Source organism: Petaurus breviceps, unplaced genomic scaffold (assembly GCF_028583685.1).
Source record: "Petaurus breviceps papuanus isolate PSGF00001 unplaced genomic scaffold, PetGlider_PUasm1.0 90626, whole genome shotgun sequence".
In the NCBI taxonomy this organism is placed as follows: Eukaryota; Metazoa; Chordata; class Mammalia; order Diprotodontia; family Petauridae; genus Petaurus; species Petaurus breviceps.
Window position 1 is genome coordinate 118,793 of NW_027187290.1, and position 24,017 is coordinate 142,809.

At 42.1% G+C, this 24,017-nt stretch overlaps 1 protein-coding gene across 1 annotated transcript in view; it reads left to right on the forward strand.

Moving 5' to 3' along the window:
* Window positions 1-15,409, forward strand: part of IDS (iduronate 2-sulfatase) — a 28,598-nt gene extending 13,189 nt beyond the window's left edge. The window contains exons 7-9 of the mRNA XM_069064241.1: window positions 8,160-8,286; window positions 9,801-9,974; window positions 13,203-15,409. Of these exons, the coding sequence (XP_068920342.1) occupies window positions 8,160-8,286; window positions 9,801-9,974; window positions 13,203-13,657 (756 nt within the window). The 3' untranslated portion in view covers window positions 13,658-15,409. The remainder of the gene's footprint in view (window positions 1-8,159; window positions 8,287-9,800; window positions 9,975-13,202) is intronic.
* The last annotated feature ends 8,608 nt before the right edge of the window (window positions 15,410-24,017 follow it).

Consider the following 24,017-nt stretch of genomic DNA (forward strand, 5'->3'; position numbering starts at 1 on the left):
AAGAGGTCGGGTTGTGAAAGCTCTATAAGTCAAAAAGACTAGATTTGATCCTGGAGGTAATGGGGAGCTATTGGAGATTATGGGTGGAGGGCTGTGTGTGTGTGGGGGGGGTATAATATGGTCAGGCCTGGACCTTAGGATAATCACTTTAGCATATAAGCTTAGGGTGGATTGGACTAGGGAGAGACTTTTGTCAGGGATACCAGTTATATGGTTATTGCAATACTCTGTGAGGCATGAGGTGATGAGAACCCACACCGAGAGGGTAGCAGTGTGAATGGAGAGAAGGAGCTATATATTAAGCATATTGTGAAGATAGCAAGCACAAGACTTGGCAGCAGATTGGCCATGTGGAGGAGGTAACAAAAGAGGAGTCAAGATGGAGGTGTGTGACTGTAGCCCAGCAGAATGATGAAGTCTGGATATAGGGATCTGGGAATTATCTACATAGAGGAGATAATCGAACTCATGGGATCTGATGTAATCAGCTAGCAAGATAGGCTAGAAGGGCCAGGTCAGAACCTTTGGGGCTCTGGGGCCCATTTTTACAGTGGATGTGACCTAGATGAAGAAGAGAATAGGAAACTGAAAAGGAGCCAGCCTACAGGGAGGGAACCTGGAGAGAACAGTGTCATAAACCTGGGGAGGAGGGAGTAGCCAGCAGAAGGTGAGCAGTGGTATCAAAGGCTACTTCGTGGTCAGGAACTCTGGAGAAAACAGCTTCATTTGAATGATAATGATGTCAAAAACCAGATTGAAGACGGTTTGGAAGAGGTCCAGAGGGGAGGAAGTAGAGACACCAACTGTAGATGGCTTTCTCAGGGGGTTTAGCCAAGAAGAGAAGAAGAGCTATAGGATGATAGCTAGCAGGGGTAATGGTATCAAGGATGAGAGACATGGGCACGTTGGTAGGCAGCAGAGAAGGAACCAAGAGATTGGAGGTGACTAAAGATGAGAGAAAAAGTGGGAACAATAGAGGAGGCAGTGGGATCAAGGATGCATGCCTTGATGAGGAGAAGGGCGTTCAGGAATCAAGGCTGAAGGGGGTAGTGGTGAAGATGTTGAAGTGATGGTGGATGAGGGGAGGAGGGAACTCTCTTGGACAGTGACCTGAATTTTTTCAGTGAATTGTGAGCTGAGAGGGTAGGGGAGGGTATGCTACAGTAGGCTGGAGCACATTGGGAAGAGGGTTACCAGGCAGTACTTGGCCACAGGTCCATGTTATGTGGGCATCAGCTGAAGGAACTAGGAATGCTTTTAGCCTGGAGAAGAAAAGACTCTAAAGGACTCACTAGCTATTTCCAAGTTGTGTTGTTATGTGGAGGAGGTAGAGACCTGTGTTATTTGCCCCCCCACCCACCCAGCGCAGAGCCAGGAGCACTGGGTTAAAGTTGCACAGTGACAAATCGAAGTCATTAAGGTCATCAGATGTCAGGAAAGTCTTCCTAACAATGAGAGCCACCAGGAAAGCTGATGGGCTGCCTGAGGAAGAGACTAAAATTGGATGATCACATGGCAGGTTCCTACAGCTTGCGTTCTTTTTGGGGTATGGGTTGTACCAAATGGTCACTGAGATCCCTTCCAAATTTAAAATCTGGTGCTTGATCCTTTGGTAGCCCATGATTTGAACCATTCCCCAAACTGTGGGTACCCTGTTTTGTTTCTACCTTCAAAGACATGTTTTAGGGAAGATGATGTAGCTGCCTAAACACAACCAAAATGCCCCACATCTCTTTGCTCAATGCGTGCCTGTATGCTCTGTGTGTGGGATTTCCTGCTTCGATGAGAGATTTGGCAAGTTGCTCTTGCATGGTTGCTGAGCCAGATAGCCTCACTGCAGGCCTCTCAGATGTGTGCTGGTCACTGGATTAGGGGAGATGAGCAAGCAGAAACCCCTCCCCCCAAATAGGCCAGGTTGGTACTAGGATGTCTTCAGAAATCCAAAGGACCGAGACAAGTGGGAAAATGAGCAGTAGGAGCCTGATACACACTAGTAAGCCCATCTTAGCTGAGGAGTCAAGGCACAAGGAATTTTGTGCTAGGGAACTGGCCTAATGATTTAGCTGGAGAGACTTCCCTCCTCTCCCTGCAAAAGCTTCAGTCTTATGGCAGCTGTTGGTACTACCTGCCCTATACTGACTTGTCCCAGTGGGCACAGGTGGGGTACTACTCCCTGTCCCTTCATGACTCATCTCTACCCATCAGGCCATGGTACTTGTCTAGAGCCACTGGAAGGATGGTCCCTTTTGCTTCCTGACAATTTCACCCTCTGCCAATTTATTTTGGAAAAAATGTTGGCAATAACAGAAACACAGGCCATAAGTCAGGTTATAAAGTTCTCCCTCTGTCCCATTCTTAATCCAGTCTTCTCCTCACAGTTGTGTTGCTTCAAAAGAATGTACTCATTATATTTATTTATACTTTCAGAACAGGGAAAAGAATCTGGAGGAGAAAAAACTATGGAACAGCTTGTAGTTGAACCTTCTTAGCCCCAGGACTAACTCTACCCTGGGGACTAGAGGTCAGGGTTGGATGTGTTTACACTGGCCCAGGCAGCTTTTGGTTTTGTGGCTTTAGAGTTTCCATCTGTCTCTCCTCCTGGGGTGTGGAGTGTCCTTGCTCAGAACTTTCTCACTGAGCTTGGGAAGAGAGTATGGGAGACTGAAGCCTTATTTGATGTTTGAGCTCCCTGTTAACTATTTTTGTTCACTCCTTTCCAGTATAGATATCATTCTCCTTGGCATAGTGAGACTTGTGTATCCCTTCTCTCCTTTGTCCATGATCATGGGCTCATCCCCCTGGAGCAGTGACTTGTGATCATCCTGATCACTCTCCCTTTTTTTTTTCTCCTCAGAATAGCCTGAAGGCCCACTGAGTAGTCCTTAGCACTGCTCCTCAGTTTTGTCTCATTTATTACAGAGCACTGGGCCCTCTGGGGATGGCCTTCAGTTCCTTCCTCGGTATTTCTAGGTCCCAAGCCAGATAATAAATCTTAGAGGTGGAGGGGCCTTAGAGGTCCTCGGACCATCATTTTATAGAGGGGGAAGCTAACCTTGAGAAAGGCTCAGCAGACACAGCTAATTAGCAGCAGAACCAGAGCTAGAACCAGTTCCCATAACTCTGTTCCGAATTGTTTCTCACTTTACCAAAAGTTTTGTTTATCTGGCCACCTTCTTGGAGCTGGAAGACCACACAGCTTGCTAGACAACAGCAGAAAGAGGAATATCTCCATGAGCAAAGGGACTTTAAAGTGGCTCTAAAGAATTAAAGACAAACAGGAATCTTGTTTAGACACCCTCATTCAAGCACGGCTACAGGGTAAACCACTAGCATGCATGAACTGGAGCCTCCTTTGGTCCATTTGCACTGAGCAGAGGCCAAAAGAGGCAGGCCTTGTTCTCAGGGGTGGAGGGCAGAAAGATATAAGAGAAATACACATATATGAGCATACACAAGAGAAGTACAATATAGTTGGTGGGGGATTGGGGGAAGGCACTAGCAGTTGGGAAGGAGATAAGGAGGTTGGTGCTTGAGCTGAATTGTGAACCAAAGAAGGGTTTCTCTAGAAGGCAGAAGTGAGGGCCAAGAGTGATTGGGGTATAGCTGAGGATGTCCAAAGGCAGTGAGATGGGAGATGCAGTGTCATGTGTGATGAACAGGAAAAAATCCTGTTTGACCAAACTGGATCATGTGTGAAGAGGAGCAATGCAATAAATAATGATGTTGGAGAGATAGGTTAGTACCAGGTTACATAGGACTTTAAAAGCCAAACAGGAAAGCTTCTATTTTATTCTAGAAGCAATAGGGAAGGAACATTAGAGCAAGGGAATTAACATGGACAGATATATACTTAAGGAAAGTCACTTTGGCAGCTGTCTGGAAGATGGCATGGAGTGGAGGGAGACTTGAGGAGATGGGAAGATCAGTGAGGAAGTTCTTGCAAATCTAGGCTAGAGGCAAAAAGTGCCTCAATTAGGTTGGTGTCTATCACGAATAAAGAGAGGACCAATGCAAGCAACGTTGTGGGGGTAGAAATGACTGTCTTTGGCTGCTAATTAGATATGTTGGGGCTAGCAAGAGTGAGGAGTCCAGCATAAATACTGAGCTTGTAAAGCTAGGAGACTAGAAGGATATCAGTACCCTCCACAGAAATAGGAAAGTTTATTTGAGGAGGGAAGAAGGTACTGAGATGTGAATGAGATGTCTATGGAAAAACCACCTTGAATGGCCAGTAGATAGTTGGAACTCAGGAGATAACCTGGAGCTGGGTATATAGACACAAAAGTCATCTGCATTGACATGATAATTCTAACTATGGGAGCTGATGAGGTCACCAAGTGAGAGAATATAAAGAGAAAGAAGAGGGCCCAGGACAGTCTTCAGAAACTCCCACAGTTGGGGGGGCAGTGATATAGAGGAAAGGACAATGACAAGGACTGGTTACAAGATAAAAAGAAAGCCAAGAGAGTAACCCGAAGGGGACAGTGCTCAACAGTTGTGTTGAATGTTTCAGAGAATTTAAGAAGGATGAGGGCCGAGAAAAAAGCAATCAAATTTGACAGTTGAATCATGATTAGGAACTTTGGAGAGAGCATTTTTCTTTTTCTTTTCTTTTCTTTTTACTGTTACAGCATTTGAGCTCCTTTTTTTAAAAAAAATAAATGTTATGTTTATTTTTAGTTTACAACAATCGTTTCCACAAGATTTTGAGTTATAAATTTTCTCCCCATCTTTCCCTACTCACCACCCCAGAGCAGTGATCCCACCGTATACCCCATCCCTGAAACTTATCTCTCCTATATCCTCTCCTATTCCCCCTCCAACTTTCCAGTAGGGCAAATGGATCTCCATACCCCAGTACCTGTTTATCTTATTTCCCAGTGCATGTAAAAAAATAATAACTTTTTTAAACATTTGATTTTAAAACTTTGAATTCCAGATTCCCTTCTTCCCTCATCACCCATGCTTAATGGGAAGATAACCAATTCAATATAGGTCGTGCATGTGTAATTATGCAAAACATTTCCATAGTGTATATATTGTGAAAGACTAACTATATTTCCCTCCATCCTATCCCACCCCCCACTTGTTCTGTTTTCTACTTTGGGCCTGTCCCTTTTCAAAAGTGTGTGCCGCTAACTACCCTCCCTCCGAATCTACCCTCCCTTCCATCATCCCCCCTCTTATCTCCTTCACCCCTACTTTCCTGTAGGGTAAGATGCCCAATTGAGTGTATAAGTTATTCCCTCCTTAAGCCAAATTCAATGAGAGTAAGGTTGACTCTTTCCCTTTTGCCTTCCTGTTCTTCCCCTCCATTGTAACCATTTTCCCTTGCCTCTTTTATATGAGATAATTTACCCTATTCTGTCTCTCCCTATCTCCTCTGATTATATTCCTCTCTCACCTCTTAATTTTATTTTTAAATATCATCTCTTCCTGTTTAATTGATCCTGTGCCCTCTGTCTATGTATACCTGTACACATATATACATACACTCATTTATGTATTCATACACACATATATCCTCCTATATAGACATATATATATATATATAAAGTTATATTCCCTTCAACTATCCTCATACTGAGAAAAGTTTCTTAACTTACAATTATTGTTTTTCCATGTAGGAATGTAAATAGTTCAACTTTGATATGTTCCTTATAATTTCTTTTCCCTGTTTACCTTCTCAAGCTTCTCTTGCTTCTTGTTTTTGAATGTCAAATTTTCTATTCAACTCTGGTTTTTTCATCAAGAATGCTTGAAAGTCCTCTATTCTACTGAATGACCATATTTTCCCCTGAAACATGATACTCAGTTTTGCTGGGTAGGTGATTCTTGGTTTTAATCCTAGCTCCTCTGACCTCTGGAATATCATATTCCAATCCCTTCATTCCCTCAATGTAGAAGCTGCTAGATCTTGTGTTATCCTAATTGTGTTTCCACAATATTCAAGTTGTTTCTTCTTGGCTGCTTGTAATATTTCTCCTTGATCTGGGAACTCTGGAACCTGGCTACAATATTCCTAGGAGTTTTCTTTTGGGTATCTTTTTCAGGAGGTGATAAGTGAATTCTTTCAATTTGTATTTTGCCCTCTGGTTCTAAAATATCAGGGCAATTTTTCTTGAGAATTTCTTGAAGGGTGATTTTTTTTTTGATCATGGTTTTCAGGTAGTCCAGTAATTTTTAAATGATCTCTCCTGGATCTGTTTTCCAGGTCAGTGGCTTTTCCAGTGAGATATTTCACATTGCCTTCTATTTTTTCATTTGTTTGAATCTGTTTAATAGTATCTTGATTTCTCATAAAGTCTTTTGCTCTAGTCTAATTCTGAAGGAATGATTCTCTTCAGTGAGGTTTTGAAATTCTTTTTTCATCTGGAAAATTTGGCTTTTTAAAACATTCTTCATTGGCTTTTCGGGCCTCTTTTGCCATTTGAGTTAGCCTATTTTTTTTTTGCTTTTTGGAGGAATATTGGGGTTAAGTGACTTGTCCAAGGTTAGTTTTTGTGTTTGTTAAGTCTCTGAGGCCGGATTTGAACTCAGGTCCTCCTGACTCCAAGGCTGGTGCTCTATTCACCATCTAGCCGCCCCTAGTTAGTCTATTTTTAAGGTGTTATTTTCTTCAGTCTGGTTGTTGACTTGCTTTTCATGATTTTCTTGGATCATTCTTATTTCTCTTCCCAATTTTTCCTCCACTTCTCTTATTTGGTTTTTAAAATCCTTCTTGAGCTCCTCTATGGCCTGTAACCAATTCATATTTTTCTTGGAAGCTTTTGGTACAGGAGTTCTGACTTCGTTGTATTCCTCTCGTTCCATGCTTTGATCCTTTTTATCCCCAAAAAAGGAATCTAAGGTTTGACTGCTGTGCTTGCTTTGCTTCCTTTGCTTGCTCATGTTGCTACTCAATTACTTGGCTTTTGAGCTTTTTGCCACAGTAGAACTGTGCTTCCAGAGAGGAGAGCTTTGTCTCAAATTTCTGGGGTTTTCTCAGCTGTCAGAGCTATTAGGTGGGTGCCCTCTGTGAAGCCTTCACAAGCTCTGACACCTGGTCACACACCCCAGGACCTCCACCTAAGACAGTGATCCAGATCCAAGCAGGTTAAAGCAAGAGCGATGACCCCTCAGAATGGTCACTTAGTCCCCCTACAGTCTGCAGGCCAGGATCTCTGAAGCAGCTGGCTGCCCACTTCTCACCTTCTCGCCCCAGGGGCAGAGGCCAGACTGCACTCTTGGTTCCTCAGTTCCCGCAAAGTCCATACTGACTTTTTACTTATGGGTTGGTAATTCTGGAAATCGCCACAGGTGCTGGTGATCCACTCTTCTGAAGTCCCTCCAGCCACTGCTGGTTGGGGTCACCCTGGGGCTAAAACTGTGGGCTCATGAGGGGTTGGGCTGGGCTCCCAGCATGCTGGGATGGACCCTTCCTTCTGGGCTGCCTTCAGCGGGATATTTGTTTCTGTCTGTCACCTTGTGGGGTTCTATAGCTCTAAAGTTTGTTTAGAGTCATATTTTATAGGTATTTGAGGTGGTTATGGGGGGAGCTCACCAAGTTTTTCTGCTTCTGTGCCACCATCTTGGCTCCACCCCGAGAGCATTTTTCAATTGAGTTATGAAGTTGCAAGCAGATTGCAAAAGGCTTAGAAGAGATTGAAGGGAGAAGTAGCAGTGAGGTGTGTAGATGGTTTTTCCTAAGAGTTGAGTTGAGAAAGGGTAGAGAAAAATAGGGGACGATAGCTTGAAGGTATGGTAGCATAGTTATGGTTTTTCCAGGATGAGACAGATTTTGGCATGTTTGGAGACAGCATGGAAAGAAGCAGAAAATACAGAGAGATGAAAGATTAGAGAGAGTGGGGAGGGGGCAGAGATCAAAGTGAAAAGTGTGCTAGAAAAGACAGGATAGGCTGGGTGGAAGGGCCACCTCTCTGTGAGAGTAGAGAGAGAGGGAGTTAGGAGTGCCGGCTGACGGCAGAGGCGAGTGAGCTGAAGGGGAAGCTTATGGCAAATCCCTTGTATTTTCTCAGTAAATTCAAGGTGAAAGGATAATGGGGGGCAAGGAAATTTCTACCATGTTTTAGTGGAGAAAAATAAAGAGCCTAAATTGGAGCAAGGGATATAAGTGAAGTCTGAATTGAAAGATCTTTGCTTCTTTTTAAAATTTGCAGCGGAAAATCCGTCAGAGTTATTTTGCATCTGTTTCTTACTTGGATTCACAAGTTGGTCACCTGTTAAATGCTTTGGATGAACTTCAACTCTCTAACAACACAATTGTTGCCTTTGTGTCTGATCATGGTAAGCATTTTGAAGTGTTCTGGGAAGTGATTCGAAGTTCGAGACTTGTTCTTGAAATGTTTTCTGGCCTTGGAAACCTCAACTGTGCTCTTGGGTGAGTTGGCTCCTCCTTCAGGTTTGTGCTGTGTGCAGCAGAGAGCTCCCTCCCCTTTGCCAGCCTGTAACCACATCTCCTTTTGAGCCAACTTCTTCCTTAAAGGGAATTGTTCACAGCATTTTTTGCTTTTCTTCTCACTGATTTGCTATTGATGAGAAATAGCCCTTCCCCAAAGCACTGGCCTGTGGTCTTTCTAAGTCAGAGAATAGAAGAGGCATCAGACTCACAGTGTCACTTTGAAATTGCCCCAAAAGCCAAATGGGCCCATTCCAAGTGGCAAGAACCCCACAGTACTCTTGAGTGCCCCACTGTGAGGAGCTACTGTTCCCTCTCATGGTGCTAGCTGGCTCCTTAGCGATTCCAAGATCAAGCATTGTGGAGGAAACTCTCAGATTTCAGTGAAACAATAGTCTGTTCAGTTATTGGACTTGTCTGTTAAATTTGTGCCAACTGAGGGTATAAAAAGACCAGGTGGAGTTGATAAGTTAGTAAGGAGTAGTGGAGACATTCATATGCTTAGTGTAGGACTGTGAGTCAGGTCCAGGGGTCTTTGGCAAGTGTTATGTTCTGAGAGGGGAGGAAATGACAGATGAGGAGTAACAGTCGGTGAATAATATGTGTGTATATGCATATACACATATCTACAAGTACCCATTTACATATATACATGTGTGTATGCATGTATATACACATATGTGTGTGTACACACAATACATACACACATATCTATACACATTCATTTATTAGCATTTCCTATATAACATGTATCCTTATATATGAGTGTGTATCAGAGGTGTGTGTATGTGTGTGTGTGTGTGTGTGTGTGTGTGTATATATATACACACACATATATACACATGTGTACACCCAGAATTCCTCAGGCCAGTTTGGGAACCACAGACAGCACACGCTTTATTCAGTGAGGCTTTTTAGTGCCAGAGTCCCCTTGTTTAGGTATGTGACTAAGTACAATTTCCTCTTATTTTGGGATCCTTTTTTTTTTCCGAAATAGGTGAACAATGTAAAGTACTCTAACCATTTAAAAAAGATTTTGTAGTTAGACTGAGTAAAGCAGCTAGAAGCAGAAGTTACATTTTGTCATTAAGCTGTGACCCAGTAGAAAAAAAGAAGCCCTTAGTTGATAATTTCCTGTTCTTTCTTCTTTGGAAACTTAAATTCTCATTTGGCCATTCCTTCAGTACCTGTCTTCACTGACCCCCTTTATGGGGGTTTCTTCATGGCAGGGGGCGGGACCTTCTGTCAATGGCACATCAATCCTGGCACTGCCTTGGAGAACCATGATGAGGTGTTGCAGGGGGACTTTGGTGTGGGAATTGAGCCTAGCATGATGTGATTCTACTGTGTGTAAGTTCTTTTGTCTCTGGTGTTTGTGTGACTTGTGCTTGTCGTTGTCCAGGATGGGCTCTGGGTGAACATGGAGAATGGGCCAAGTACAGCAATTTTGATGTAGCCACTCAGGTGCCCCTGATGTTTTATGTCCCTGGAAAGACTGCTCCATTTATTTCTCCCGGAGAGAAGCTTTTTCCTTACATTGATCCCTTTGACTCAACGTCACACGTGATGGTTCCAGGTACAAAAGATTAGTCTTATAAAGTACAACTTAACTACTCTCATATTATAATTCTGCCTTTTCATTTATACAGCACCTTCTAGGATTGTTCCAGCCTGTCAAGACATCTATGAATCCTGATTTTATTTTCTACGTGATATTAGCTATTTCTCCCCACCTTTGCATCATCTGCATATTTAGTAATTGCACCTTTCTTGTCTTCATCCAAATTATTGGTTAAACAGGTTGGACAACACAGGGCTTGGAAGAGACCTTGGGCTAGACACTACCTCTCCTCTCCCCTTCTCCACCCCTCATTAATCATTAGTTGTTCAGCCAGTTTCAATTCCATGTTAACAGTCCGCTACTAGGCCAACTTTTTTCTTATATTCCCAGATATCATGGGAAATTCTGTGAAATGACTCATAGAATCCTGGAGTTAGAAAGGACCTCAGAGGTGATCTAATTCAATCCTGAAACAGTGTCTCTGATGAGCAGCCATCCTGCCTTTGTGTTGAGTTCTAATATCATTCGTCTATGCTTGGAGCCTTGAACTCACTTAACATGGAAAGGCAGTGTGACACAGTAGATAGAGGGCTTGACTTGAAGTCAAGGAAGACGTAGCTGGGTTCAAACCCTAAACACTACCTTTATATGTGACCCTGAGCTCATCTGTAAAGTGAGGGGGTTCAGCTCACTATTCTCCAAGATTCCTTCCCAGTCTAATGTCCTCTGATCCTCAGAAGCTTCTTAAGGGTTCTCTTGCAATTTTCTCTCATATTTTGAGTTTTATCTTCTTTCTGCCTTTTTCAGTTTGCAGTACATTCCTCCTTTATGGAGCAGGCTGGGACAAACATGGTTTGACCTCTTCTCACATCTGTCCTTTTGCTTCCAATGTATGATATCTTGCTATCCATTTCAGCTTCCTATCTTTTTTGTCTTAAACATTTTTCCAAAGTATGAGCTCATTCCTGGCCTCCCCTAAAGCTTTCTACCACTCTGTTGCAGTCATTTTTGGTTATGTAACCTAACTTGGATGTTCCATATCGTCTAGCTCTGGGGTAGGGAACCTGCAACCTTGAGGCCCATGTGGCCTTTCTAGATCCTTAAGTGTGGCCTTTGGATGGAATCCAAATTTTATAGAACAAATCCCTTTATTAAAAGGATTATTTATTACTATTTATTAAAATTTGGACTTAATCAAAAGACTGCACTTAAGAGTCTAGAAAGCCACATGTGGCCTCAAGACCACAGGTTCCCCACCCCTGGTCTAGATGCTTTCATCTTACTTTCCTCACTAAGATTATTTTCCATTGTATAGCTCTTTGAAAAAGTTTAGAATCTTCTTAAAACCCAGGGAAGCAAAGGATAAGATTATTAGACTCTGGGAATCAGGAGACTCTTTGAATTCTAGTCTCAAGTCTACTATTAACTTGCCCTGTGACCTTGGATAAGCCATATAACCTCAGAGCCTCAGTTGCTTCATCTAAAATGAAGGAGCTGACCTACTTGATTATTTTTTTGTCTCTGTGATACCTCTTTGAGACCTTGGTAAATATCTCTGTAGTAAATCATATTTAGCTCTCTAAAGTTTTTGAAGTATTTTACCACAACAGTGGATCAAATGTTCACCCCATTGAACATACCGGAAAATGAGGCTCTTAGCATTGGGGTGATTTGCCTTGGATCACATAAGAAGTCCTTCAACCTGGCTTTGAACCCAGTTTGTCTCAGTTCAAGGTTTCAGAACTGTGCTAAGTAGTTGGGGGAGGAAAGGATACTGAAAAATTATAATATATGATAAACATTATAATATATAATTATAATATAAAATAAAATTATAATATATTATTATAATATATACATTATAATATATCATTCCTTAAGTACCCCTACAATCTAAATCAAGAGTTAAGGCTGACATGATTGTGATATGTTAAGTAGGAAGTTAGTAGATATTCTTAGAACTTTAGACACAAGGTGTAGAAGTCCGGTAGACTACCATCAGGGGTGGAGATGAAACCAGACTCTGATCTGTTAAGAGCCAGGGACCAGGGACCATGGTGATAAATTGGAAGCTAGCTGTTCAATCTTGAGCATCACCACTCAGAGGCTTAAGAGTAGAACTAGGTGCTAAAAGCAATTTGCTTCCATATATGTTTGTTTGTTGATTGCCATTGAGAAACCAGCTTTTGAATCTAAAGGAAGAGAATCAAGCCGAATGGAAAGGTATTTAACCTGTGTTTGAGTTATTGGTGTAATTATACCAGGTATCCCAAAAGTTTTAGTGCAGGTTTAAGCTTTTTTTTTTTAATGCACTAAGACTTTTGGGAGACCTTGTATACACACAAAGTGTGCTGTAACCCATTGACAGGAAATGAATTATACTGTACCTTTAATTCTAATTTAGTATTTCACTTGAATTTGTAACTTCATCAATACAGATCACAACTCTTCTGTCTTAGCAGATAATCTTAGAGAGTCATGGCCTCAAAATTTGTTACCTCAAGACTAGTTTGATTAGGAGCCTTTTTGAATTGAGCAAGATTGTGCTTGGACCACAGACATTTGGTTCACCCCGGGATCTGTACATGAAGCCTTTCTAGCTTGGTATAGTTTTAGTTGTGAACCTAAGGCCATCTTCATGCTCCAGTGAGGTATCAGAAGAGGATTTGGGTGAATGTCACTTTTATAGAGCTAAGTTTATTCTCCAGATTTCCCTGTCATCCAGCAAATGGAAGTTGGACCCTTGGGAGAACATCGGTGTCAGAGCCGAGTTTACAGAGAATGCTTCTCTATGGGGCGAGGCCTAAGAAAAGTTGATTATTTTATTCTTTTCAGCTGGGCAGTTTAGTGATTAGTGGGCTTTGAAAGGGTAATAAGTAGCCTTTTAGTCCTCACAGATTTAAGTCCTCAGACAACAAAATTTCCGAGTTTGTATGTAGTTGCAAGTGTCTTCACTTTAACTTAATAGTTTTTTCTCAAAGAGTCACCTGCACTATTACCTCATTCATCATCAATCAGTGATAACACTAAACAGAATCCCCTTTCTAATATCTTGCTGGCCACTTTGCATTGCTGAAGAGCAATTGGGAGGTAGGTAGAGGCCGAGTTGTCTTTCTTCTAAATAAAATAAAAAGAACCCAATGAAATCAGTGCAGCTCTGAGCCGAGTTTCATTTTGTCTTTCAGCCTCTGCTTTGTTCACTCTGATACCACACTTTCTACCTTGTTGCTTTTTTTTCCCTAGGAGGGCGAGCCATGGAGCTTGTTGAACTTGTGTCTCTTTTTCCGACTCTCTCAGAACTTGCTGGATTGAATGTACCCCGACGCTGCCCTTCTGATTCATTTAACATTGAGCTGTGCAGAGAAGGACGAAGCCTTGTTAGGTATTTAAACTTTGCCAAATGGGAAAGAGACCCTTATGACAGCACCAGGAACCCCATTGACCTCGTGGCATACAGCCAGTATCCACGGCCTGCAGACACCCCTCAGTGGAATTCTGATAAGCCACATTTAAAAGATATAAAAATTATGGGCTATTCCATACGTACCGTAGACTACAGGTTTACTGTATGGGTCAGCTTTAACCCTAAGAATTTCACTGCTGATTTTACTGACATCCATGCAGGTGAACTGTATTTTGTAGACAGTGACCCCCTGCAAGATCATAATGTTTATAACCAGACCATGGGGAGATATTAAAACCCATCAGGTCATTGGGCCATAAGTTTTTATAACTAAACGGCTTTTTGTTTACAGTTGTATGTTTGTTTTTTACATTTTCCTTTTCCCTATCTTACATAGTAGATGTGAGAATGAATTGGAGATTTTGTGACATTTTGGTGCTAACAGAGGTGACCTGGAGAGCAGATAGTTGAAAAGGAGGATAGATTTCAAGGATCAGTAGTTTATTACAGCAAAACCTTATTAATTTAGGTTTCTATAATTTGGAATTTGTGATAATTTGGACTGAAGGCTAGGTGGATACATTATTGATGTTGAAAAGGTTTACTAGAAAATGAACATCCTAAAGGAAAGGGAGAAATATATAACTATTAAAGAAAATAAAATGTTTTCCAGCCTCCATTTTTTTTAAGCAATGGGGGTTAAGTAACTTGCTCAAGGTAACATGGCCAGGTGTTTCTGGGTGGGTGCTAAGTGTCTGAGCTGGGATTTGATCCCCAGGTCATCCCGACACTGGAGCCGGTGCTCTTACTCGCTGTGCTACCTGGCCGCCCCTGCAGCCTCCATTTTGATAGACAAACATCCTGCTACCATTATGATGCCTTTCTGTGAGTGATATTAGGATTCAATGTTTATATAAAAATTCATTTGTCTTCTTTATAAATTTAACATTTTTGAGGTCATTCATGTTTCTAAAGTTGTGAGGCTGGCCATGAAATTTAGTGGCTGGCATAAAGGAGGCCTGTTTCCTTACCTCCTGCCTGTGAAAATATTCATGTGGTTTCATTCATCAGGGGACATGCCATTTAAAAGTGTTTGTCTGATGCTCCAGCAAGACTTTGCACAGACATGGAGCTTCCTTCCATTATGATCACAGTTTCTTGGGGTGTTAAGATAGCACTTCTTACTCTTTTTTTTTTTTTGTTTTTTTTGGGAGGGCAATTGGTGTTAAGTGACATGCCCCCAACGTCACACGACTAGATTTTGTGTTAAGTGTCTGAGGCTGGATTTGAACTCAGGTCCTCCTGACTCCAGGGCCGGTAGTCTATTCACTGTGCCACCTAGCCGCCCTAGTACTTCTTAGTCTTAACCCTGACCAGTCATCATTCGGTTCCATCCAACTCCAAAAAGCTGTGATCTGGGATGCTATTCACCTAATGATGAAAAGGCACCTATGTTTAAATGACCTCTTCCCTGAATGTGCATCTGCCCTGCTTCAAAGCAGCTTGAGGTTTTAGTATGGAATGTGTGCAATGGGCCTGGGTCTCAGACACGCTGCCCTGCACCTGACAGGGTGCCTGAGCTGGAGACAACAAATGGGTCTTGCAGTTGCTCTGGGTGAAGTTTCAGGAGTCCAGCCCAGGGTACTGTTCCAAGCCAAGCAGCAGGCTGAAAAAGAATAGTGGAGCTGGTGTGGAGAACAAAGAATTGAGAGTGAGGCTGGTGCTTTGGGATGGAGACAAAGTAAAGAGCAAAGAACGAAAGTTAACCGGCTTTTCTTCTGCTATGTCTTAAGTCAGGGACTATTATTTATGAGGGTAAGAGGGGTCCCAGCTGTGATGACACCCTCGCTCCAATCTAATGTTGCTGTTTTACTAGTGTATTTTCTAAAATCTTTGCTGATGATTTATAGGCAAAACTCATTATTTACTTAACAGGTTTTCAGAATTCATCTCTTACACACTATTGAAAAATGAACCCTGGTATTTGTGTTAAATGTGTCGGGATTTAGCATATGAATAAATCACATTAAATTTGCTATTATTATTATCATTGTGTGCAGTTCTTGCTGGTGTTTTTAGTACTGTTTGATGCCACATTAACATAAATGAAGCCGTTAACTCCTATGGCTAGCATGCCATGTGTTTTTACCCCATCTTCCCCAAAGTACCCAATTTTCTCATGATTGTGGATTTTATGAAGGACTTAGGAAATACTAATCTGGAACACCTTCATTTTACAGATGAGGAAACTAAAGCTTAGAGGAGGGGAAGTGACTTGTCCAAGGTCATTCAGTTGAATTCTTGACTCTGGGTGATGGATGATATATGTACATGCTGATGCATCCTTGATAAGCTGGGAAACCTCTCCAAATGTCATCTGAAAATTGGAGATATGGGTGGGCCTTGCTTTAAGAAATTCTTCCATATAAACATCTTAATGGGTAATTTGGGAGATAATTATTCATCCTCTACAAAAGGATTCAGTCCAAGTTTTCTTTAGCAGACCTCAGTGTTTTGGAAACATGATTTGACTTGTAAAAGTTCAATTTGCATTTCACCTTGTGTAGGAAACTGGAAAGTGAAGTATGCATGCACACAGCTTTGAAAATACCTTCTAAAAAGAACAATAATAACTGATAATTACAAAGCACTTTACATATATTATCTCATTTGATCTGTACAACAACCTTGTGAACTAATTACCTTAGGGATTATCCTCCTTATAGAAGAGGAAACAGGAAAAGTACAGAAAGCAACAGGAAAGATGAAGGAGATGTTAAAACATGGCTGGAAAAGAGGCCTCTTATTTGTGGAGCTGGCTCATGAGCTATCAAAGTTCCTCCTTTGAACCCTGTCCAGAAAGATCCTATCCCTCCCCCACCCCTCCTGGCCTCACTTTTCCCAGCTTTGAAGTGCTAGGACTAGACTATATGGCCCCTCCGGTCACTTTCAGGTCTTCTGCTAGACAAGGAATTAAATTCTAGGACCCTGTCAAGGGTATTTGATTGGTACACCTACTTCTGGAAGAGAGACTGGGAACTTCGGTGTGCTTTCCCTCCCTGTTTCCTGGCCCCTATGGCCATGGCAGCAAGTTGGTCCAGAGTCCAGCCTCTGCCCAGGTGAGTGGTTCTTACTGGCGACAGGACTTTGTTATCCCAGCAACATACTATTATGTACATACACATGGCCTTCTCTTTCCTATATAACCCAGTGAAAACTTCCATCTGCAAAAAGTAATGCCTAAAAATAATGATCTTGCTCATATCCTCTCTGAGATTGGCTCTTTCCTAGAAGCCTTATAGGATTTACAGATACCCTGGGAAATTATCTGCAGGAAGAGATTAAACCTCTTAAAAAGCATATACCTCTTAGTGCTTCTCTTGCATTTGCTGTATATAAGTGCACCCTAATAGTGTGATCTTAGCCCAGATAGAGATGTTTTCCTTTGTTCAGATGCTTTTAAGTCCTGCAAGATGGGGTCTGTATTTTTTTCTTTCAAGAGACCAGCTTCTAGTCTAAGTTAGTTCTAGAATAGCCATAGTTTTTCTTCATTTGCCCTGCTAGAAATTTCTGATACTTGGTTGAGTGAAACAATTGAGGTCAGGGATGTGATAGAACAATAGTTTCATGATTCTCTGGTAGAGAGTTTGTATCAGTCATATGCCAAACCATATATCACTGAGACCCGAGCTGCCCAAAACAATGGTACAAAATCCATTATGAAGTGTCCACAAGATCATGGTGTACTTCATAAAAATACAGTGTCCTCAGGAAGCTTACGATCAAGTAATGGGCTAAGTTGGGAGATGCCGAATATGCAGCAGCATATGATGTGAACCATGAGAGGGGAGATCACTTGAGGTTAGTTGGGAAATTGGGATGGGTTCATGAGAGGAATATTTAATTTCAACAGGTGAAGAATTTGAGATGGGCAGGGGGAGGGGGGAAGGTGTCCCACAAAGAGGACTGACTGCATGAACAAAGGCAGAGAGGTGAGAAAATGTGGAAACAGTGATTCGACTTGACTGGGGTATGGGGGAAGTAATGGCAGAAATTCCATTCAGTTTCACAAACATTAAAGTGCTTACTGTATGCCAGGTGTTGCAAAGGTAGATTACAGGCAAGTAATAGAGGTCCTTGAACACCAGGCTAAAGGAATTTGGACTTAATTTGTATGGGGGTAGCTATCAGAGGTTCCAGGGTGGGGAACCTGCAGCCCAGAGGCCACGTGAGGCCTAGGCCCTTGGGTGTGGCCTTTTGACCGAGTCCAAGTTTTACAGAACAAATTCTTTTCTTCTGTGGTTTGGATTCCGTCAGAGGGCTGCACTTGAGGCCCTAGAAGGCCACATGTGTCCTCCACGCTGCGGGTTCCCCATCCCTATAACAGTACGGTGAGATGGTCAAAGCCATGCATTAGAAAGGTGAATCCAGCAGGGGTGCAGAAATGATTGAGGAGAAATTGGAGGCAGGCAGATCCTTAGGGGGCAGTGCAGGTGTGAAGTAATTAAGCCCTAAACTGGGGGGGGGGAGGGTGTTAGTGGGAATGTGAAAGTGGGGATGTTTGAGATAACTGCAGAGGAAACATTTGGCAGGACTTAGCAACTGATTGGATGTGGGTGGTAAAGGGAAGAAACAAAGACGGCTTAAAGGATTCTTGCTCCTGATTTTTTACTCTTAGGAGGGTCTCTCCAGTGCTTGCTCAGAACTTATTTATTCTTACTTTACATATAATTTAACAATTTAGAAGCAACAAATAGACAAGTGAAGAGGAGATACTAGAGGAAAGCCCACTGCCAACTGCAAGACTTGATAGCAGCCAACTTTACAAGTAAGAAAAACAATGGAAAGCTTATATATGAATTTCAAGGATATAGCTGTTTGAGGCCATCTAGCATAGGACTAAACGCTGCTGGTCCTTCCCCTGGGCCCAAGTGAGCGAGGACTCAGCTACTTCAGCAGCTCCTGGGGCAGGTGGGTTCTAGGGATGCCAGGGACTGGACTGTGAATTCATTAGTATGAGGCAATGCCCTATACTAATGACTGTTGGCACTTCCTCTATAACTTCCAGTCTTAGGGGGCTGCCTGCAACAAGAGAGGTCCAGTGATTTGTCCATGCTTGCACAGCCTGCTTATGGCAAGTTTTCCAGGCCAGCTTTCTCTCCATTGTACTGTTACTCCACTGCCTTTCTCTATTGTGTGACCTAGGAAAAGCATGTTTATAGTGGTTCCCCCAGTTACCCAGAAAAGGCTGGATTATATTCAGTATCTCTTCTTCAGAGGGGCAGGGGAATATGCAGTTTAAGAAATATTTTCATCTAGAATGGCTAAAAGATCTGGAATTTGAAGGGATATCCACTTATGCAAAGTAGTTCATTTCCTGACAATGGCAGGTATTGTAATTGTAATATGTATTGTAAGTGAGTTCTAAGATGAAGCTCAGTCTTTCGCATGGCTTGTCCTAGGGGCTTGCAATTAGTGGCTCATGAACCACATATGCTCTCTACTTATGTTAGTGTGGCACTCGGCTAAAACGAATGAATGAAAACAGTTATTAAGCCCTTCCCATGGGCCAAGCACCTGGCTATGTGTTGGGGATACAATTACAAGCAAGCGAGACAATCCATGCCCTCTAGGAGCTTATATTCCAATAGAGGAAATGATGCTTATAACAAAGTGATGATCAGGGAGAGTGTTTGGGAAGCCAGAGAGAATTAACTGACTTGTATTTACCTGTTGATTTGACTACTGTTCCCAGAAGAGACAAGAGTTGAGGGGGAGAGGCATGCATGTGATGGAGTGGCATGGAGCTGGTCGGCCAAGACAATGTGAAAGCTCACCAGTCAGAGCCCAGTGTTCACAGAACAGGACTGGGAACTTCCTGGCATGAGACTGGGCTCACCAGTGAAAGAATCTGTAAATTAGGAGTTGACTTACCTCAATGCCACAGCAGAGCTCAAAGCCTGCTGCTCCAAACCCATTCTGCCCCTCTGCCTGCACCTCAGATGAATGAAAAACCACATATTTATTGAGGCACAGGACCCCAGACTAGGGTGCCCCAAATGGACTTTTCCCATTTAACACTAGGGTTATTAACTTGGGGGCTTCTGAACTTTAAAAAATTTTGATCACCACATTTCAATATAATTAGTTTCCTTGTTGAAATCTTCAGACTCAATTTATCCTTTATAGCCCCCATTCATCTCTCCCTTATCTTCACTCCATCATGGACAGCCATTACCATACAATCTTTCACTGAATTATTTTTTAGTTGTCTCATAGGATACCAAAGTGGGAAGGAACCTCAGAGACTAGCAAGATCCCAGAGGAAACCCCTCGACGTTATCTCTGACATATGGTCCTGTGTTTATCTTCCAACGAGATGTAAGATGTTTGAAAGTAGGGAACATTTGTCATAGTTTCAGTTCCTACCAGCGTTGAGCACAGGGTAGAAGACACTATCTGCCAATCTGGGGAGGTCCCATTTATTTCACCTAGCTCTAGGCTTTGATTATGATGAATGAATGAGAAAGCATTTATTAAACACTTACTATGTGTAAAGCACTGGGTATACAAATAGATGACAGTCCTTGCTTTCAAGAAACTCATGTCCTAATAGGGCAAAACAACAAATGTATTTTCCTTTTGGGTAGTCAGTAGCTTTGGTCTAGTAGGGGCTTCAGCACCCAGAGAAACAGTTATCTGGGAGTATTCCCACAACTGGTAATTCTCTGGATGATGGTTATGGGCAGTAGGATAGCAGTGGCCACTGTGATCTGTGGGCTCCTGCTATTCCTGGGACTCTGGGCACTTGGTCAGGAGTTGGGCCTGTGCTGTCTTCATCCAGGTCTGAGGGGAGATGGTACTTGAGATATTTCATCCAGGCTGGCTTGGCTGCCCTGTGAGTAGGAGTTGGTGGAGATGGCAGTATGGAAGACGTAATCAATAGATCAGAAGTCAGGAAGACCTGGGCTCAAATTTCACCTTTTAACATTAACTATGTGACCCATAACTAATCCTTTGACCTCTCTGTGCCTCAGTTTCCTTGGCTGTAAATCAGGGATAACAATACCTGTAATTCATTGGATGCTCATATAAGATGATGGCTGCAGGGAGGATTCTGTTGCTGTCTCCTCTTCAGAGTGTGGGGGAGGCGTGGGTCTTTTTTAAAGCAACAGTTCATGTTTTACATTAGCAGCATTCTGTGAAGCAAGGCAGCATCATAGATAGAGCGATGAACTTGAAATAAACACGGCGGCCTCCAGCACCGTGACCCTGGGCAAGGGTTTCCTCTGAGCTGTGGTTTCCTAATCTATAAAGCGAGGATCATGTTTGGAGTATCCACTTCCTAGGCTGTTATGAGTATCAAAGGAGATGATGTCTGTAAAGTGCCCTATACCAATATCATCTCATGATTAATGTGCCTGAAGGGACCCTCCAGAAGAGGGAGGTTTCAGCTGAAATAATGCGTAAGGAAACAAACTAGACCTTGGAAGGCTTTTGGAAGATCATCTTTGTCCATGAATGAGGGTATAGAGACAGTAGGAAGAGCCCTTTAATAGCTCCTTTGGCACACTGCTATTGTTACACAGTGAAAGTTATGGTGGGAAGCATCTTGTTCGTTCTCCCCCCCCCCATCTTTGAGGATATTGACAACTAATTGAGTTCCCCTAAACCCAGGGAATCTTTGAGCTCCTTAGTCTTCAACAGTGGGTAGGGTTTGTTCTCTACCCCTGACATCACCAACCAGGAGGTGAGCACTGAAACAAAGGGAAGCTTTTGGGAGAGCCCAAACTCCAGGAAGTTGGCCTTAAAGGTGCATAGAAGCCCCTCCATCTGCTAGCCAAAGAAACAGTTTTGACAGGTATGGGCTCCTGGTCTATTTTAAGTCTTTTGTAATGTATGTGTTACAACAGCTTGAGAGTTAGAGAAAACATTTGAAAAAGCTGAGGCTGTTTTAAGCAGGGGATCTGAAAAATTGGGTCACTGGTTATGATCCACGTTGGCATGTACGAGAAAATGCCATTTTTGTCTTCTCCAGGTTTCACAGCAGCAGGGCCAGTTTTTGTTTCCCTATGACTTGCATGAAACTGCACCTTGGAGCTTTGATCCACGGTCACAAGAGGAAGCCAAAGAGATTCCCAGAGCTTTTAACCTTTCTGTTTAGGAATTGTCTTAATCCTACATTATGGGGATGACTGAGTATATGTATTTCTCATGCTCTGCCACTAGAGGGCGCTAAGACATAAAGATAAACTGCGGTGAGGGGGAAGGAAATATGGAAGGAACATATGAGTCATTTATACACACTATAAATCTGAATTGTAGAGCAGGATTTTAAAGAAACGATCCAATTTTAATAAAACAGACGAAGTGATGGCCTTGAGTGGGGAGGGGGCAGGGAGAAGGAAGAGCCAGAGAAAGGGAGGTGAAAAGAGACTGAAGGTAAAGAGGGAAAGGCCAGCGAATTGCAGAGGAAAACATAGGTAGGGACAAATAGATGTGGAGAGAGAAAGAAGTCCAAGATATTCTGATGTGAATTAACGAGGGAAACTGCTTATTATTACACCCTCCTGTTGACCTGAATTGTTCAAAAATCCTCTGGTCTTCAAATTAGCAACCAAGTAGAATTGCCCATCATCTTACAAGGTTTCTGATGGTAATCATAACTGACTCACACCTGTGCTAGGCTCCTAGGTAACACAACAGCTTATTTACTTTTTTGTGTGGGGGGGCAGGCTAGGGAATTAAATGATCAACTTTTAAACAAATCGTATATTTATCAAGGTCTACTCCTGCAGCTGCTTCCTGCGCTACCTAAGTGTTATGTGTTATTACTGTCATCAGCATCCCTCCAATGACCAAACTTACATTTATATATATATATATATATATAGATATATATATATATATAGTGTTTTCAAGGTTTGTAAAGCACTTAAATAATAATAACTGATATTCATGTGGCACTTTGGGGGTTGTAAGACATTTTACATATATTATCTCATTCTATCCTCATAATAACTCATTGCTCTAGGTATTATACCCATTCTATAGGTTAAGAAGCAGAGGCTCATAAGGTTTGTGCTTTGCTTAGGTTCTTCAACTTGTAGGTTTCTGAGGCAGCATTTGGACCCAAGTCTGACTGCACGTTCAGCATTCTGCTATACTCTGATGCCTTACCAATTTAATTAACCAAAATTTAATATGTTATTATATTATTTTCTTGCACATATATTGGAACTGAATAATAACAGCTTACCCATAGGGCTTTAAGGTTTTCCCCATAATTACTAATCTCTGGAAGTTGGTAGTGTTGTCTCCATTTTACAGATGAGGGAATAGAGACTTACAGAGTTAAAAGGACTTGCTTAGTGTCACACAGAAAGTGATTTAAACCCAGGTCTCCTCATACCAAGCCCAACTTTACACTAAATTGCACTTTTTGTCACGGAACACAATTCATTATAAGGTGGATCTCTTTTGGACTCTATCCAACATTTCTGATATGTCAAAATAACTTTGTACAGTATCACCTTCTAGGAGCCCCATGGCCTAGACTCAGGACAACAATCACAGCCAAGATTTATGTGATGGTAAGAGTGGACCATGAGAAAGTTGAGGAGCATGGAAAGAGTGAAGAGAACATTGAAGAGCATTCAAGACTACAGGTAAATAGCTTGCCCCTGACCTATGCCATCCTTTTATTTTAAAAACTCGGAAAGTCCTGAATTAGTAGCTGCAGTTCATTAAAGTGAGTGTGAGTGTGTATGTGTATATATGTGCGTGTTTAGAGGTTATGATTGAGCACCACCTAATAGTTCAAGGGGCTGTTGGGGTGGCCAGAAAAAACTGAGAAAAATATAGGAGCACAGGTGCTGAAATCTGTAACCGCTGTCCTTCAGTCTGGTCCTGTATCTCTTCCTCTTGCTGAGTATAACTTTGTGCTTGTACTTGGATTTAGCTTCGTCTAGCCTCAGCCATTGTTTTCATGCCTTGTGAAACCACATCTCTGATTGTCTAATGGAAAAGCTCTTCTCCTTCAGTCAATTAAGTCCAACTTACTTCGGACTCTTAATAACCCAACTACTGTGTGCGTGCCACCGTGCTAGGCATTTATCCCTGGCCATTTCTGACCCCTGTCTCCATATGTTTTTAAGTCATCTTGTTTCTCTCTCTCTGGTACTGTCAACAGACTCTGTTAGTTACTTATACCTAGAAGCTGGTCTATACCATGGAGAGCAGCCCAATTTCACCCAACTCTCTTTTTTACCTACCTCTCTTAAGCTAGCCCACATTCCTCTAAATTCAGTAAGTCATCTTTGCTTCTCCAGAGATTCTTGAAGTCAAAAAGCATCCCCAGATGCACTAGCATATAGAATATGATCATAACATATTATATAATAATATATGATAGTATGTTTTAAATAATATATAACATGCTTTGTATATAATATACGATACATGCACACACATATATGTATGTATATATATATATAATACACATACATATATAGTTAACCCTCCAATGAAAGGAAAAATGAGGGGACCTTTTATCTATAAAGAGGGGATACTGTTTTTTCTAAGACCTCCAAAAGACATGACACACCAGGAGTAGGGAAAGATAAGGCAGTTCTAGGTATTGTAGAAAACATGAC